Source organism: Oreochromis niloticus, linkage group LG11, assembly GCF_001858045.2.
Source record: "Oreochromis niloticus isolate F11D_XX linkage group LG11, O_niloticus_UMD_NMBU, whole genome shotgun sequence".
Lineage (NCBI taxonomy): Eukaryota > Metazoa > Chordata > Actinopteri > Cichliformes > Cichlidae > Oreochromis > Oreochromis niloticus.
The window spans coordinates 10,868,230-10,885,103 of record NC_031976.2 but is presented as its reverse complement, the minus strand read 5'-3'; the positions used below and the strand labels follow the sequence as shown (position 1 = coordinate 10,885,103).

At 39.0% G+C, this 16,874-nt stretch overlaps 1 protein-coding gene across 11 annotated transcripts in view; it reads left to right on the top strand.

Annotated features, from left to right (window-relative positions):
• The window catches only part of LOC100705316 (CUB and sushi domain-containing protein 3), a 240,882-nt gene that overhangs the window by 99,146 nt on the left and 124,862 nt on the right, over window positions 1–16,874 (top strand). For all 11 annotated transcript variants that reach the window (XR_003222198.1, XM_025911532.1, XM_025911534.1 and 8 more), the window contains 10 exons: window positions 215–318; window positions 607–719; window positions 1,039–1,221; window positions 1,870–2,196; window positions 3,025–3,219; window positions 3,594–3,732; window positions 5,153–5,340; window positions 9,290–9,478; window positions 11,242–11,358; window positions 15,860–16,075. Coding sequence is in view for 10 of the 11 variants with exons in the window: in XM_025911532.1 (XP_025767317.1) it covers window positions 215–318; window positions 607–719; window positions 1,039–1,221; window positions 1,870–2,196; window positions 3,025–3,219; window positions 3,594–3,732; window positions 5,153–5,340; window positions 9,290–9,478; window positions 11,242–11,358; window positions 15,860–16,075 (1,771 nt within the window). In the remaining variant the exon portion in view is untranslated. The remainder of the gene's footprint in view (window positions 1–214; window positions 319–606; window positions 720–1,038; window positions 1,222–1,869; window positions 2,197–3,024; window positions 3,220–3,593; window positions 3,733–5,152; window positions 5,341–9,289; window positions 9,479–11,241; window positions 11,359–15,859; window positions 16,076–16,874) is intronic.

Here is a 16,874-nt window from a genome sequence, read left to right as displayed (position 1 = left end):
GTATTGAAAAATCTAAAAAAAAAACTGCTGACAGACAAATTGACTTCTCAGCAAATGTACACAAACTATCTGCAGTATACCACGCTGGCTTACTTTATATATATGATTCAGTAGAGTGTTCTCAAATGTTATTGAATGGTGTAAGGAGGGCTTTGCTGTTTGCAAATTCACAGTCAATCATAGACTGTCATAGTGACTTTGTATTTTACAACAGGTCATTCAGATCAACTTTGAAGAATTCGACCTAGAAATTGGGTATGATTCCCTAACTATTGGAGATGGAGGGGAAGTAGGTGACTCTAAAACAATCATTCAAGTGTAAGTATTTCATAAACTACTTCACTGGATAGTTTATTTTAGCATAATATTGCTGTCAAATCTTTCCAAATCTTTTTGTGAGTCGACATTAAAAGAAATACTTGAACAAAAGAATCCTTGAACCAGTTAAATGACTCCACCACTTCAAGTGTGGCTTACTTGTTCAAGTTACTTGTGTTTTTTATCTGCGTATAACAATGTTTGTCTTCTAATCTGCTTAACGTTGTGTGATGAAATGTTTCAAAAGTGAATTTTGATCCCACACTGGCTTGTTTGTCTTATCTGCAGGCTGACTGGGAGCTTTGTCCCAGACCTAATTGTCAGCATGTCCCATCAGATGTGGCTTCACCTCCAGTCTGATGAGAGTGTTGGCTCAATTGGATTCAAGATCAACTACAAAGGTACACACACTATTGTGCTGATGCCATCTCTCACTGTCTGTATTCATGTCTGTCTCTGACTGTCTCTCACTAAAGCAACAATTTTATTTTCCTGTCTGCCTTCCTGCTGATCTTTCACTCTTTTATCTGTCTACTTCTTAAAAAAACTTCCTTTACCCAACTTCCACACTCTTCAACTGCACCTATACAGATAATCTTAAAGAAAAAAAACTATCTCAGACTACTTTCCTTGACTTAATCCTCTGCTTTCCCCCTCCCAGTTCCAATCTCTTTCTCACTTACTTCATCTGTCCGTCCCCCTCTTTTCTCTTCTCCGCAGAAATTGACAAAGAGAGTTGTGGCGACCCCGGTACACCTCTGTATGGCTATCAAGAGGGAACTGGTTTTTTAAATGGAGATGTTTTACGCTTTGAATGCCAATTTGGATTTGAGCTCATTGGGGAAAGGATGATAACCTGCCAGAACAACAATCAGTGGTCAGCTAATATCCCCATCTGCATCTGTGAGTCCCATACTTGTTTTTAATGACAGCGGATAAGCAATTACTTATGTGCTTGGAAGGTTCACAGTGACACTGAGCTATTTGAGAAATAATTACAGAGTTGTTAACTGAACATGCAGAGCAGTGCACACAGCACATTGTGTGAAATGGGAAGTTTTTGTCCAAGCTTGTTTTTTTGGGTTGTTGTTGTTGTTGTACTATTTAACTGAACTGGAGAAGGTAACCTGCACTCCATTGTTTATCGTCCTATGTCAAGGCAACCCTCTCCTTGTAGTTACATTCCTAACCTATCTCCATAACAAAAAACTAGACTTCTGTTCCTTCGATTTAACTGCCTCCTTTGGGACAGTGTGCAGTATTCCCATGCACCTATATTCATATATGTCTGTACTTTTGTACAGTTCTCTGTTCCGTCCTGCTTACAGTTTCATGTTTCTCAAGCTACTCAGCGCCCTTGGGAGTAAACCTGTCTCCAGTTTGCTGAGCTACTTATACAGTACTGACATTGTTCTGTACAGATCTTTGTGCCTGGTCCTGTTATGGCAGATTCTGCAGTGTAGACATGTCGTGTGGCCAGTGAGAGTTGCTGTAAAACAAATTGCTTACTCGGGATATATAACTGAGGTTTTTGCCCTCTCTGTCACACAGTTCCCTGTTTCTCTAACTTCACTGCGCCCATGGGGACGGTGTTGTCTCCAGACTATCCAGAAGGCTACGGGAACAACCTTAACTGTGTTTGGCTGATTATCTCTGAGCCTGGCTCCAGGATCCATTTGGCCTTCAATGACTTTGATTTGGAGCCTCCTTACGACTTTCTTACTATCAAAGATGGGGATCAGTCAGGAGCCACAATACTAGGACGCTTCTCAGGGGCTGAAGTTCCTTCCCACCTGACATCCAATAGCAACGTTTTGCAGCTCGAGTTTCAGGCCGATCACTCGATGTCTGGGCGAGGGTTCAACATTACCTATAGCAGTAAGTGGCTGATCAATGGGTAAATGAAACTAAAAGAAAGAGAAACGCATTCACCCTTTCCCTTTCATGTTTACGGATTTTTTGGGTGGTGTCTCACGTCTGTCTGACCTGTTAGATTTGTACAATTTTTACACGCAGTTAACCAAACAAAAAATAATTACTAAGCATAATGTTCAAATTAATTTTATCAATAGAAGAGGAATTAAGTTCAGCAGCACCTGTAGTTTATATGAATGAGCGTGTTCTCAGTCACAGAGCTTTATTTTCGTCCTTGTTGCTCTTTTAGAAATTGTGTTTTTTCTTAATAATAATGGTTATAATTTCTTGGCAGGCATCTTTTATAACACACGAGGACACATTACAATTCATTGAAGCAATGGACAACAAATACTTTTAAAAAAAGGTTAATAAAACCGCTGGCAGATTACAGCTGAGTTTTAATAGGTGTGTAACCCTAGCACAGCTTTTCCAGTCAAGATTTGAGCAGAAAAGCTGTTACACTGCAGAATAAGTTCGGCTAATAGTACCTTTATAAACAAAAAGCACCGTTTAGTACTGTGAAGGTAGTGCTTAACTCGGATGCCTTATTGCCTATGCAGTGCCATTGTAATTCTTTTGCTTTTCCTCTGGAGCAATTCACAGCAAGCTTTAAAGACAGAGGCTATTGTCAACCCTAGGTGTATAGAGCAGACCTTTGTATGTTCTTTTTTCCTCTCTTACGGACAGCTACATCCATTTCCCTTATCTCTCGACTACTCAAAGACCCAATTTCTCATTCACACAAGAGCATTTGTCACTAGATCTTGTTCCCTTTCTTCTCATTACAAGCTTTTGGGCATAATGAGTGCCCTGACCCTGGCATACCGTTGAACGCTAGGCGCTTTGGGGACAGTTTCCAGCTGGGGAGCTCCATCTCTGTTGTTTGCGAGGATGGCTTTATCAAGACACAGGGAGCTGACACCATCACATGCCATCTGGAAGAAGGCAAGGTGATGTGGAGTGGACTCATTCCCAAATGTGAAGGTAATTAAATTGTAATTGCTAACAATTATGTGGATGCTGGACATGGAGTATAAGTTAACTGCTGAAATGGGATGAGAAAGAAAGAACAGAAACATGATAAAAAAAGTGAGTGGGTTAGTGTGGAACACGGAGTTCAGTCCATCTAAACCGGGCTAGATTTATTTTCAGGTATCTGTGTAACTCCAGGCCTTTGGTGACTCATCCTATAAGTGTTTTCTTTCAATATTTTTCATGTGGGTATGAACAGATTACCAAGTGGTATCATCTTTAAAACAACTTTTTTCTCTTTTCTACCTCTCTCCTTTCCCTCTCCTCTCCTCTCTTCCTTTCTTTGTCTTCTTTATGCCCCCTTAAAACTCCTTCCACTCCTCCAGCTCCTTGTGGAGGACACTACTCAGGGCCATCTGGTGTCATCCTCTCCCCCGGGTGGCCAGGCTACTACAAAGATTCCTTGAGTTGTGAGTGGGTCATTGAGGCCGAGCTGGGACGCTCCATCAAGATTAGCTTTGACAGGTCTGTATGACAGTACTGCAACAAGTCAGCCACTGAAACAAAGACACACACTCACATGTAGAGTGACAAAATCTGGAAAAGGACTTAATTCCTGGTGTAATATAATCACATACTGTGCTGCAGTAGTCGTATACCTACATGCAGACAGACACTCATGTATCTATCCCTTTAGTTTATGCATATACAGTACATGTACACAAACATAAATGGCTCCCCTTGGCTGTGGAAGCCTCTGAGTTTGAAATAGAAAGTCAGAGGAGGAAGAACACAGACTTTGGTCTAGTTTCCAAAAATGTTGAAAGCCTCAAGTAATCCTTTATCTTGCTTACCCGCTTTGCTCACTTCCTGAGAGAGCTTCAATAAAAGAAAGTAGGAAAAAAAGGAAAGGGAAAATCTTGCTTTGAAATCTTTATTTCTTAATATTAATAAGTGAAATCATGAAATTCATTCATTCGTTCATGTTGTATAATTGTTGCTTTTTCAAAGGGCTGCCTTCACTGTGATTTTTTTGGGTTTTTGTTTTATTTTTTGTAAAATTAACCCCCTTTTCCTCTTCCCTCACTTAAAATGAGCACAGGGTTTCTCATGCCTGTTTAAAGCATTACAACTATGATGGCACTATACTCGAGGCAATCTTCACAGTTTCCTTCAGTGAGATAAGAATGCATAGATTTCAGTCAGGAAACGTCAATAATATTGACAGATATATCCGTGGTGATGCCAGTTGTTTGATGGGGGGGTTAAGAAGGTTGCCACAGATGCATAGCAATGTCACATTTCCAGGAACTGTTCCAATTACTGGAATTTTTGCTGTAGTGCCTATTTTTTTTTACCTATTGCAGAAAATTAGGATGTTTTTCTGTAAAAGAAATTACATTTTCTTTTTACAGCTTGGTACTGCTGTGGTAATAGTGGGATAAAAACAAGTGACTTAATTACAAAAGCAATATCAAGTAAAAACCACGTCATATCCTGTATCAAGACTGGTTACACCCGGAAACACCAGGTTATTACAACTTTAAAGCCAGTATAAAAAAATCAAATACACTGATATTATCATTTTATTGCTCCTGCCTGTTAAGCAAACGTGTAAATCACTAGACCTTACTGCTAGACCTTCTATACTAGTACTAATTGGTTTTGCCTCATAGGTGTATGTAAGTTTCCACATTACTACACTCAGTTTGTGAGGCCTTATTAACCCCAATACATAAATTTCAGTGTAATATTACTCAGCTCAAACCATTGTTGGTACAAAATACAGGGATATTGCTGTATTTTTAAGGGGTTATAACTTCTTGTTTTTACCTTATTACCTCAGTATTGTCACATTTTTACCAAACTGTATGAGGTAAACAAATTTATTTTAAAACAAATATGTATACTTAAAGTCCATCTGTCCTTTTGTTTAACTTTTAAGGTTCCAGACTGAGCTCAGTTATGACTTCCTGGAGGTTCACGATGGTCCCAACCTGCTCTCTCCTCTGATTGGCTCTTTTAATGGAACCCAGGTCCCTCAGTTCCTGTTCAGCAGTAGTAACTTCCTGTATCTGCTCTTTACCACCGATAACAGTCGATCAAACAGTGGCTTCAAGATCTTCTATGAAGGTGAGAGCATAGTGCTATTGCCTGTAATTTCTTCACGACAAAAAAAAAGGATGAGATGAGATGGTACACATTCAGTTCTATAATTAGACATAGAGAATAAAATTTTAAACAAGTTCAACTATGCTTCAGCTAGAGGCACTGGAGACTGAAGTTGGTCAGCTTTTCTGGTAGCACTTAAGTTTCTGAAACCAAATGTCAAGATTAAACTTTGTTGAGGAAGTATTTCAGGTCTATTACATGTCAAGAGCACTAGTATTACCATAACAACATGCCTTAATTAGCGTGGGTTCTCTAACTACATGAGTTCAGTTTAGTTACTGTGATTAACATTTAAAGGTGATACATTTTAAATTTTTCATAAGTGCTTAGCTTAGCTGGAGAGGTCAGCTCTGATGTTTTTACTTTTACATCATCTCTTGCCTAGTGTTAAAGCCTCACAATTCACAGTGTACATTTCATGCTGGTTATTAGTTTACCTGGAGCTTTTGTGTGAGTAGGTAAAGAAATGGCTCTTTGGTAAAGCAAAGAGCCAAGCTTTGTATATTAATTGTAGTCACTTGTCGAATATTATCGGTTGTTTAGCTTTGACTGTAAAGCGCCTTGAGCTGACTTGACGCTGTCTGTATAAAACTAAATTGAATACAACTTCCAGAATTCTTCTCATCAAAGGCTGTGCACTCTTTGAATGTTTACTGTTTATGATAGGTTTGTTCGTTGAGCACATAAGCTTTGTCTTCAGTTGTGGCATTGCGTTTAATCTCTTTATGATTGTGATTGCTTGTGCAGAAGTCAGACTCAGTGTAAGTTCTTAATTGAATGTAACTTCATTTAGCTTGATTTATAGTGCACTCTGTGCTATCATTCTTGCTTGGTCTATCACTGAGGCATAACATTATGTCTGTCACTGCTGCTATATTTATCCATACATATTTTTCTGCTACTCGTATTCCCTCTTTGAGTGTTTTAGAAAGTACTGCTGGTAAATATTTTGTGCAATAAACAAACACAAAAGAGGCTGTTAATGATGTCCAGCAAAGCAGTTGAACATTAATTACTCTGACTTCTTGGATAGAAGCTTTATAGTGGTCAATATAAATTATCCAGGTAGGGGAGAAAATCAAACACTGTGCTGTAAATGTAAACAAATACTCAAAGTAAAAAGGACGCAAGTTCAGTGGAGTGAAAGGATTTTTTTTGTCAACAGTGCACTTGATGTCTGTGGAGCTGTGATCCCAGATGACAGTGACTATGTGGGATTGTACCTCTGTACTGACTGGCAACCCAAATCTATCGTTAACAATGTACTGCCACTTGTCAGGTGCAAATAGCAGCCCCATGCTTTCAAATACAAGGTCGCAGAGTAAGGTGAAGTTAATCTAATCAAAACAACTGAAGCAAACTATTAGCTCTACAAGGGTAACATAATTTGAAATAAGACTCGGTATACATCATTATGCATTGAATGGTAGTTTTTGAAAAATCTAGTACAAATATATTCTGGACATACTGTGATTTATTTTCACAATTGTTTGCACTAGCACTATTACCTCTGTCACTCCAATTTGATTCATAAGACAGAGGTCGTTATTATGTCTCTGTTATTGACTGAAAGCAGGCCACAAGTGCTTTTGTCTTATTACGTTTCAATCTCGAGTGCATTTTGCTTTTGTTGATGAGGCCATCGAAAAGCAATAACAGTAAGATCATATTAGCTTCTTCCATTGCCTTTTAGGACATATCTTATTGCCGAAATACTTCTGGGAAAACTAGCCTACTTCATTTGTAAAATTAGTCTGCAAAATAAGGGTTAGTTATCCTGTGAATAAAGTGAGGCACAGAAGCACTGCGTCATTCCCTTTATGTGCAGAAAAATTCGACCTCTTCAGTTAAATAAAAATTACAGCATGCTATACAATTATTTTAGCCACAAACATTTAAAACATACTACACGGTAACGTATTTGGCATGACTCCATTGGCTTGGAGATGTAAGGAAATTATTTTCCCACCAAATACCTGCACCCTAGAGGCTACTGCTAGCAGTGATCAGTGACTGCTCTGCATATTAAAGCAAAATTCATAGGTTTCTCTACTAAGACCAAGTATGATAAAAGTAGTGCAAAGCAAGCTTCCTACAGAGGCTTGCAAGAGGATAGCAATCTCTGTGTTATCACACAGGTCGGATCACACAAGTTATTAATGACAATTATCTATGGCTTATAAATCTTCTTACACCATGCCACTCTGCCATATTGCTACAAGGAAATTCTGCAGGCCATACAGGTAAACTATACTATGACAAAGCTTTTCAGATTATACATTTGACTTACTTTGAGTGTTTGTGTTTTGAGCTATAGGTCTCTGTAGGGAGTGCAATTACATGTGTATGTGCTGTACTTAAATACATGCAGTGCTCACAGTCACTGACACCAGATGTAACATGTGAACATATGCCTGTTTTCAGCTATATCTTTGTTGCTTTGACTTTACATAAAATAATAAACTCTCTGTATAATTCCAGAAAATTAATCCTTCCATGTTAAGATTCTTCCTCGCCAGTGGCCTGACAACCGCTTACACAACTACTGTCAGTCAGTGGCTAAAATCAGCATATTTTTAGTGCATCAAAAGCAACCCTACTTGGAAGACATCCAAACGGCGGTCCTGGAAATCACAGGGAAAATGGGGGCATCTCTTTACAGCTTGCATCACTGCAAATTAAGAGAGATGAAACTAGCTCACTGTAGGAGTGAAACTATCAGGCAAATGTGCTTTTCTTTAATAAAAACTTGAAGTGGTGTTCCAGTAGCTGAGTAGTATAGAAGGAAATGAAGTGGATGCGCAGTTTCACCAAGGTCATACTCTGAATTCGCTCTCCCCATGAAGCTGCTGCCCTTTACTATCCCACAGTACCTGTCTAAATGGCATGAAGATAAAACCCTGTTTTCTTAAAAATCAAAGAAACTGACAGCTCTATCAAGGTTATTCAGGAAGAAACTGTCAGGCATTATAGCAGTCAATGCAATAGTTCATTTTTCTGCAGTCTCTACTGTGTACTAACATAGCCTGGTTTGAAGAGTCTTTTGTTTGTCATAAGAGGATTCTTTAAAGTTAACAGTAAAAGAAAGGCAAAGTAAATCTTTTTGCGTTCTATATTATGCATGCGACCTGACACCTGCCTTTTGTTGCTGTGATTTTTAACATCAAAGCTTCGATCAGCAATTTTTTAGAGGGAAAATGTGACAAAGAAGTTTCAGTGAATGCAAAAATAGAATTGGCATTTCATGTTTCATGAATGCTGCAACTTCAATCCACCTCAGGAGTGTAAAGGTCATATTATATTTAGTATCAAAATAGAAAAACTGACGCTTTTACACTAATGCTCTGCTTAATACCAGGTGCACATGTGCACACAAGAACTGTGAAGAGTGTGGCTCAGTTATTTTAAATAACAGTCACGAGTCAAAAACATGCAGCTAGTTCATGCATAGCTCAATGCAACACTAAACACTACATCTAGAGCCTTTGTAACCTGTGTGAAGAAGATCCAGTATACTCTTGATCGTGGCTCAAGAGTTGGGAGTTCGCCTTGTAATCGGAAGGTTGCCGGTTCGAGCCCCGGCTTGGACAGTCTCGGTCGTTGTGTCCTTGGGCAAGACACTTCACCTGTTGCCTACTGGTGGTGGTCAGAGGGCCCGGTGGCGCCAGTGTTCGGCAGCCTCGCCTCTGTCAGTGCGCCCCAGGGTGGCTGTGGCTACAATGTAGCTTGCCATCACCAGTGTGTGGGTGGATGACTGGATATGTAAAGCGCTTTGGGGTCCTTAAGGACTGTTAAAGCGCTATATAAATACAGGCCATTTACACATGAGATAAAATCATACATAACTTCCTTTAAATACCAATGTAAAGACTGTCAATGTAAAGAGAATACTTCATTTTTATTTCTACAGTGGTCACATTGGACACATACTCCTGTATGGATCCTGGTATCCCAGTAAATGGCTTTCGGTTAAGCCACGACCTGTCCATCGGCTCAACTGTGACCTTCCAGTGTGACCCAGGATATAGACTGAGCCACGAGGAGCCTCTAGTTTGCGAGAAGAACCACTTTTGGAGCCACCCACTGCCCACTTGTGATGGTATGTATGCATTCCTTAATTAAATATTTCAGTGAATATTTAACATACATTTAACGGGATGTAATTTCTTCAACTTACAGTATGTACTGACAGTTTTTAATCGCAGTACTTAAAGGATATTGCCACCAGTAGATGGCACAAACTCTACAGTGGCAATTATGTTCATTTGATTCTTCTTAGCCCTAAAAAAGATTCACTCTGATTGACAAAAGGTAAAGACCCAGCAATGTGTAGCAACATTTAGCACGTAATAAATAAAAAAGGTGCTGCCTTTTATTCATAAAATACAGTGCCTCTAGTGTTTTACTGAAAAACTTACTGAGGTGTTGGAAATGAAGTGATAGGGAAGACAAATTTTGCCTCACATCAAAACATGCAGCATGTTCCTGATAGATTTGATAGCCCACATAATGCTCTGGGCTGTATTTGAGCAATGTTGCTTCTTGTGCTGTTTACATTAGTATCACACCTGAAGAACATTTGTGAAAATGGTTATTGCTGTGTACAAACCGTAAATGATGTCCCTTTGTCACGGATCACTCAGCAGAAACAAAATAACTAGTAAAATACATGTGACGTTTGGCATGCCGCGCTATAGTTTCATACCAGTGCTTGTTCTGAAGCTCATTTTATATCTGGGAGCATATTTTTGCCAAGGTATGTGCCAGACTGGTGCCAAATGCATTGGCTCTCTGCCTATGGAGCCTCTAAAGTAGATCGTTTGCCAAGCATACTCATCCACTTTTAATGACTTTATGTAATTTTGGCTCATTAATAAAATATTTGATGTAATTTAGTCAGTGGGTAAGGATTCAGGCCTTGATGTGTTGTGTTCGCTGGAAGGCCTGCGGGTGGAAGGAGAGAGGATTCGAGTAGGGGGTGGGTGTGTACAGCTGCGGAGCCCAAGGCATCCCAGTTATCCTCCAAAATATCATCTGACATTCATTACTTTGAAAATGTGTACACTCACAACAGTCCTACTTCTAATATTTGTCAACTCTAGCTGTTCTGAGGAAGCTATTCATGAGCTTGGTTGCAAAGCCACCCGTAGGTCAGAGAGCACGTACTTAGGCAGATGCAAGAAGGAAAAAACCCACAAATCTTGTCACATTTCATTAATGCCGAGTTCAAAAAAGCTCTGCCCTTTATGTGAAACGACAAAATCTAATGACAGCATGAGAAAAGGGTTACAGGCTTGAACAATATTCAATTACACCAGTTAACCTTTAGACACATTAATCCTTACCCCACCGATCCACATGCGTGACATGCGTTGTCCCTTTCTCTTCTTTATTTCCTCTACATGGGTCCAACTAGATTATACCTGACTGAAAATGAGTTGGATGGTAACTGTTTCTCTTACAGATCAATTTCTACCTTGAAGTGACAATGATTCTAAATCCAGATGCTATAATCCTCTGAATATGCTTTTAAGTTATTTTGTGTTCTAACTAAATAGATGATCATGTTTTGTAACAATTTCTTTCAGTTTAAGATACCATGAATTAAGAAAATCTGGGTGGATAGCTAAATGTATGAATAATGTATTGTCATGTTAGGCACTAGGGCTGGTTTGGAGTGCACATCTGTGGCAGATTTACAGGTACAAATAAAAATAGCAGGACAGGATGTGATATGACTCGAAATCATTATTCATCTTAACCTCCCCTCTGTCTTCAGGTGAAGGATTTATTGGTTCATTTACAATTTACCCTTTTTTTTCCAGCAACAGTTATCTTTCATTATCTTCCTGTTCCATTCAGCATCATGTGGTGGTGATATCAGGGGACCTGGAGGGATCATCTTATCACCTGGCTACCCTGAGCTGTATCCTAACTCTCTAAATTGCACATGGACTGTAGAAGTCAGCCATGGAAAAGGTAGGAGGAGGCATCTATATATTTGCATGCAAGCTGTTAGGAACAGCTAAGATGCCCAAAACACTCTAACTTCCAAGCTTGAGGAAGATGCACATAGCACACCCCCTTTCCCAGTGGGTTCAGATGGCAATTTTATATATAACAATATTTATTTATCTAGTCCTTTCTACAGTGAGTCGCATATTTAGTATTCCTAACAATGACCAAATTATGTAACCATAAATTAAAAGGACACATCTCCCCCTCCTCAAAAAGGTTCTAGAGATATAAAAGTGATTTATTATTATAAACTGAAAAGAGTGCAACATGTACATTTAATCAGGCAAAGATCATTTAAATGCAGGGCTTTTATTATTGGATGGTAGCCAGGCCATGAGTGGTGGCTCTACAGTGTAATGGTTTATGCATTCGGGTTCGCTACTGGAGGGAGACACAAATCCTTTGGTGGGGTTGAATCAGGAAGGTCAACTAATAAAATATCTACTGGATTGGATATGCAGAGTATGTGGTAACCCAGAATATAAGTAGAAATCTTACACAATGTAGCGTTCATTCACTGTTCTTTGTGAGTCTATATTAAATTGTTTGGCTCATTTTATTCCTTCCTGTATAGCAGCACTTTTATTCAAGAAGTGTGTATGTGTGTGTGTGTGTGTGTGTGTGTGTGTGTGTACGGGTTTCTACTATCCTGGTGGGGACCGCAACCTGACATTTACTATACTGGTGGGGACTTTCTGCACCGTGGGGACCTCCCCACGGGGTTGAAAGCAATTTTCACACTCAAAATGTGGTTTTAGTGTCAGGGTTACAATTAGGTTATGGTTAGGTTTAGGGTAAGGGTCAGGGTTAGGCATTCATTTTTGATGGTTAGGGTTAGGGTAAGCGGCTAGGGAAAGCATTATGTCAATGGGATGTCCCCACGAGGATAGCAAACCCGCATGTGTGTGTGTGTGTGTGTGTGTGTGTGTGTGTGTGTGTGTGTGTGTGTGTGTGTGTGTGCGTGCGCGCGATAGAGACTTGTATTTTCATATTTTAGAAACTATTTGTCCAGTATACTTTGAACTTTGTGATTGAATGTCTGGGAATGCAGGGATGTACATTCCTGAGTGTGATGTTGTTTTTTGTGATCTTCTCTCTGTTACTAGGCAGTAACATACTTTATAAATAAACTATTTACTGTGATAGCTACCATTGCTGATGCTTGCTGATCTGACAGTGGGCACAGCCTCTAGTTCGAAAAAAGTATGTGCCGTGTGCACTGTTTCCTTAGTGTGAAGAACAGGATCTTACATTCTTCTGATACTTTTTTTACGAACAGCTTCAACTTTTAAGCAGAACACCTGCTGAGGCAAATCTTGTATCTCAGTTTTATTCACCAGTTGCTCTTTGTTTTATTGCTTTAATTCTGTTATCACAGCACTCACTGTCAATTATCAGTGTGCCATTCATTATTATTTGAAAAGCACACTGAACTTATCACATTGCTCTAGCTGTATCATCACATTTGGCCATAGTGTTTCCTATTATCCGTTCCCAAATGGCCTTTTGAAAGTCAGTCCTGTTGTCGTACCTTTATTTTCTTTTGAATTACCTATCTCGCTGTTCTTGGAGTTTAACACCATAAAATCATATTATTTCATTTAAATCAGTGTTTAACTGTTCATGTCATTTCTCTCTTTGCCATATAATGTTGATGCAACTACAGTCCATGTATTTCAATCTAGTAAGCCCTGGATGGCAAGTTTATAGGTTTATCTCTGTGTGTAACTCATATAAGGAGACTGAATCCAGTAATTTAGGGCTTTACCCACTGACATCATGTAATCCTTCCCTGGATAACTCTATTTTTCTCTGTTATTTCTTTGTGATGTTTATAGCATTAATTTTTTTTATCAGCATTATCTTTTTAATTTCTTACATGGGTTTTTTAACTCTCTGCAATAACTGGATTCATCATACTTAACTGCACCCACAAGTCCAAACTAATAACATCGAGAAATAATAAATACCTCCAACTAACTGACTGATTATGGCTCCACTTGACACCAGTTCTAATATCTCACAATAAGTTATTAAAAAAAATCAAACAAACAAAAACAAAATACCTCAGACAATAAATATTACATCTCATGTAAACAAATAGAAAGAAAACGTGAAACTGAAAACTCTCATCTTGATCATGTGATTAATTCAGTCGATTTTATATGTTTTAAAGAGATCAGAGTCTCCAAAGCTTGGGCAGTTAGACTGAATTTTGTGCTTCTGTGTGAGTCTATGGAATAATGTGTCATCCCAATTCTTTCTGGAGGCGCACAGATGGACGTGCATATAACCTCAGGATTTGAGTTACAAATAACCAAAGCGAAAGCATAGCCAATATAGTAGAGTACATGACCCCACAGGGTGTTAGTGCAAACTCTTATTACAGCATACTGTAGTTATACTTGAGTGACCTGTAGCATTTGTGTGAATAAATGCCTTTAAATTACACATAAGTGTCATCATTTTGGTAAAACTGAAAACGGTGAATCATGTAGTTAACATTGTAGAGCAGTATATTTGAACCCAAACAGAAGTGAGCTCTAAAAGTAAAAGATAACATTAAGAAAAAATGAATCAATTTTGCTTCCACAGAGACTATGATTCATACATATATATACACACATATATATGTGTGTGTATATATATATATATATATGTATATGTGTGTGTGTGTGTGTGTGTGTATGTATATATATATATATATATATATATACATATATATAGGCCATATGTGACCCAACCAGTCACCCGTCAGCTCACCTGTTTTGGCTATTGAGGTTGGATGACTTGTTCACCCCATCCTCCAAATTCACCACAACATACACAAAATGTATGTATGTAATACTCCTGGGATTATTTTCTCTGCTCTTTAATCACTGTATTGTATGCTTTTACCTTTGGGCAGTCAGTAAGAAATTCCACTTTAGAGATAGTAGCTATGCAACTAGCCACTTTTTATTAACCACCACATGTACTGGCTGTATTACAATATTAGAAAGTCTCCTCACAAGATTGGCTCTTGATTAATTGGTCATTTGCCTTTATGCTCTGTAATATAATTGGCGTTTTACAGAGGACAATCAATCATTTCATTTTGTTATTTATTCTAGAGCCATTTGGGGCTTTCTTTATTAAGTGAGCCAAGCATTGTGGAGGACATTATAGAGTCATATTCCAACAGATTCAACAGATGGCATTGAAATGCCATCACTGATGGTGCTGAAAAGCAGCCAAGTGGCCATCATGGATAGAATGAAGATGTTGTTATTGGGTCTGAGTTACAGTGTGATAAAATAGAAATATACTGTTTACATAGGCCTTGTTTACTTGCTTAAAATTTCAGTTGCATTTTATTGATGGAAAACATCATCTTCACTAACCTGAAAACAATTTATAGATTCTGTTTGCTTCATCGACTGTCAATCATCAGTTATGCTCTTTTCTTGTGAAAATCTTTCACTGGCAAGCTAGAAGAGACAAGGTTGGGTCTTCGACAAGTCTTTGTTTTACCAGGTTCACTTTGAGGGGACTGCATTCAAATTTAGCCCATTTCCTTAAATTTAAACAACAACATTAATTCTTAACCTTATATAGCACTGTGCAGGAGTCTTGAACGATCACTAGTTTCTTTACATTTTGCTTCCAATCAGTCAGTGCTCCAATGAGCAACAGTTCTCCTTTTCTGAAGGTTTTTTTCTTCAGAAATTGGCTGACTCATGATACAGATACCATATCTGAAATTCATGTCATTAAGAAAAGGGGGAAAAAATCCATCAAAGACCTGGCAGGATCTGATAGATGCATCTAGAGCTTTAAATGATCACTCTACTGTTTACTACACAGGTATGCCAAATTACACAAAAACTGGACTAGCAAGAGGTCTTATGAAATAATGCATTTAAATTTGTAATGTTTTGGTCAAATCATCAGTGAGTGTCAACAGTGAGTTTCTTCAGCTATTTGTAAAACACGACGAAGGCTTGGTCATTGTATGGGGCTGCATTTCAGACAATGGTCTTGGGGATCTTGACAGAACTGATGAATTATGAAAACAGAAAAAGAGCATCAGATTTTGATCCACCTGACATTGAATGGAACAAAACACAGCCAGCATCCAAAGAAGAGCTCTGAATGGCCTTCCAGAAGCCCACAGAACTGTTATTGGGCGATATTGATTAATAGAGTTCAGGCTTTGTTGAAAACACTCAAGCTCTGTTTTTATCTTTCCAATTTTATTTTTTTTTTGCACGTTTCAATAAATCATTAAGCCCATTTCCCATTTTCCTAGCAAACTCTAAAGAAATGGGGGTGGCTCAAGACTTTTACACAGTACTGTCAGTCAGTATGAACATGAAATATGCATGTTACCATGAATTTATGAATGACACGTTCCTTTCAGTTATTCTTTATATATTCCTGGAAACCTCTAACACTGGACTTTCCTATTTTCTCCTCCAAGGTGTCCAATTCACTTTTCACTCCTTCCACCTGGAGGATCACCATGACTACCTTCTGATAACAGAAAACGGCAGCTTCGCTCAGCCACTCGCTCGCCTGACTGGCTCTGAGAGGCCTGCACCAATTAATGCTGGCCTGTATGGCAACTTCAAGGCGCAGCTACGCTTCATTTCTGACTTCTCCATATCGCTGCAGGGATTCAACATTTCCTTCTCAGGTATGAGTCCATATGTGGGCTATGTCTGTAGAAGGCATGGAGGTGGGAGTCGTGGTAGGGTAGGTTTTAGCAGAGGATGGAGGGTTGTGTGGAGGAGGCAGAAAAGAGGACTTAGGGTAATTAAAACGAGGGGTAGAAAGCAAAAGTGAAAAGCATTCACGGGCACGTGGAAAGAGACAGTTCTTTCATTGATGAGATCAAAAGCACTAAGCCTCTCTAAAGCGTGCATAAAGTAACATAAGGAGTGATTTGTCGGTCAGCAGGCTTAAGATAGACCGTGCCTCAGGCCTGCGTCAGTCAGAGAAGGATAATTAAGAGACAACAGGTTCATGCAGGTAGAGGGTGTCTGATCGTGAGGAGAATGATCATCAAAGCATTGCATGTGGGCCAGTCTCCCGAGGACTGAAGACGGCAGAAGGAGAAGGAGGTGTGTACAGAAATAATGGGCCCCCCATATCGATGGTAAGAAATGGAAAATTAAACAGCCGTAGATACACGGTTTCAAGAGCTAGATAGAGAGAAAGAAAGGAGACGAGACAGATGGTGATGCTGAGTGTGCAGGGCTCATAGAGGAGGTCGGAAAGAGAGTGAGAGAGGAGAGTGACACAGAGAGAGAATAGCAAGGTAGAAAAGCCTTGTTTCATGAGCATCCGGGTTAAATGTTTGCCTGCTGCTCACTGAAGTGAAACATATCTTATGAATCCATGAATATTCATGAAACGTAGTTTGTGAATATGTGTGTGTCTTCTTTCGTGCTCTGTAATTAGCATCTATATATTTCCTTATTAGAATTCGTTTT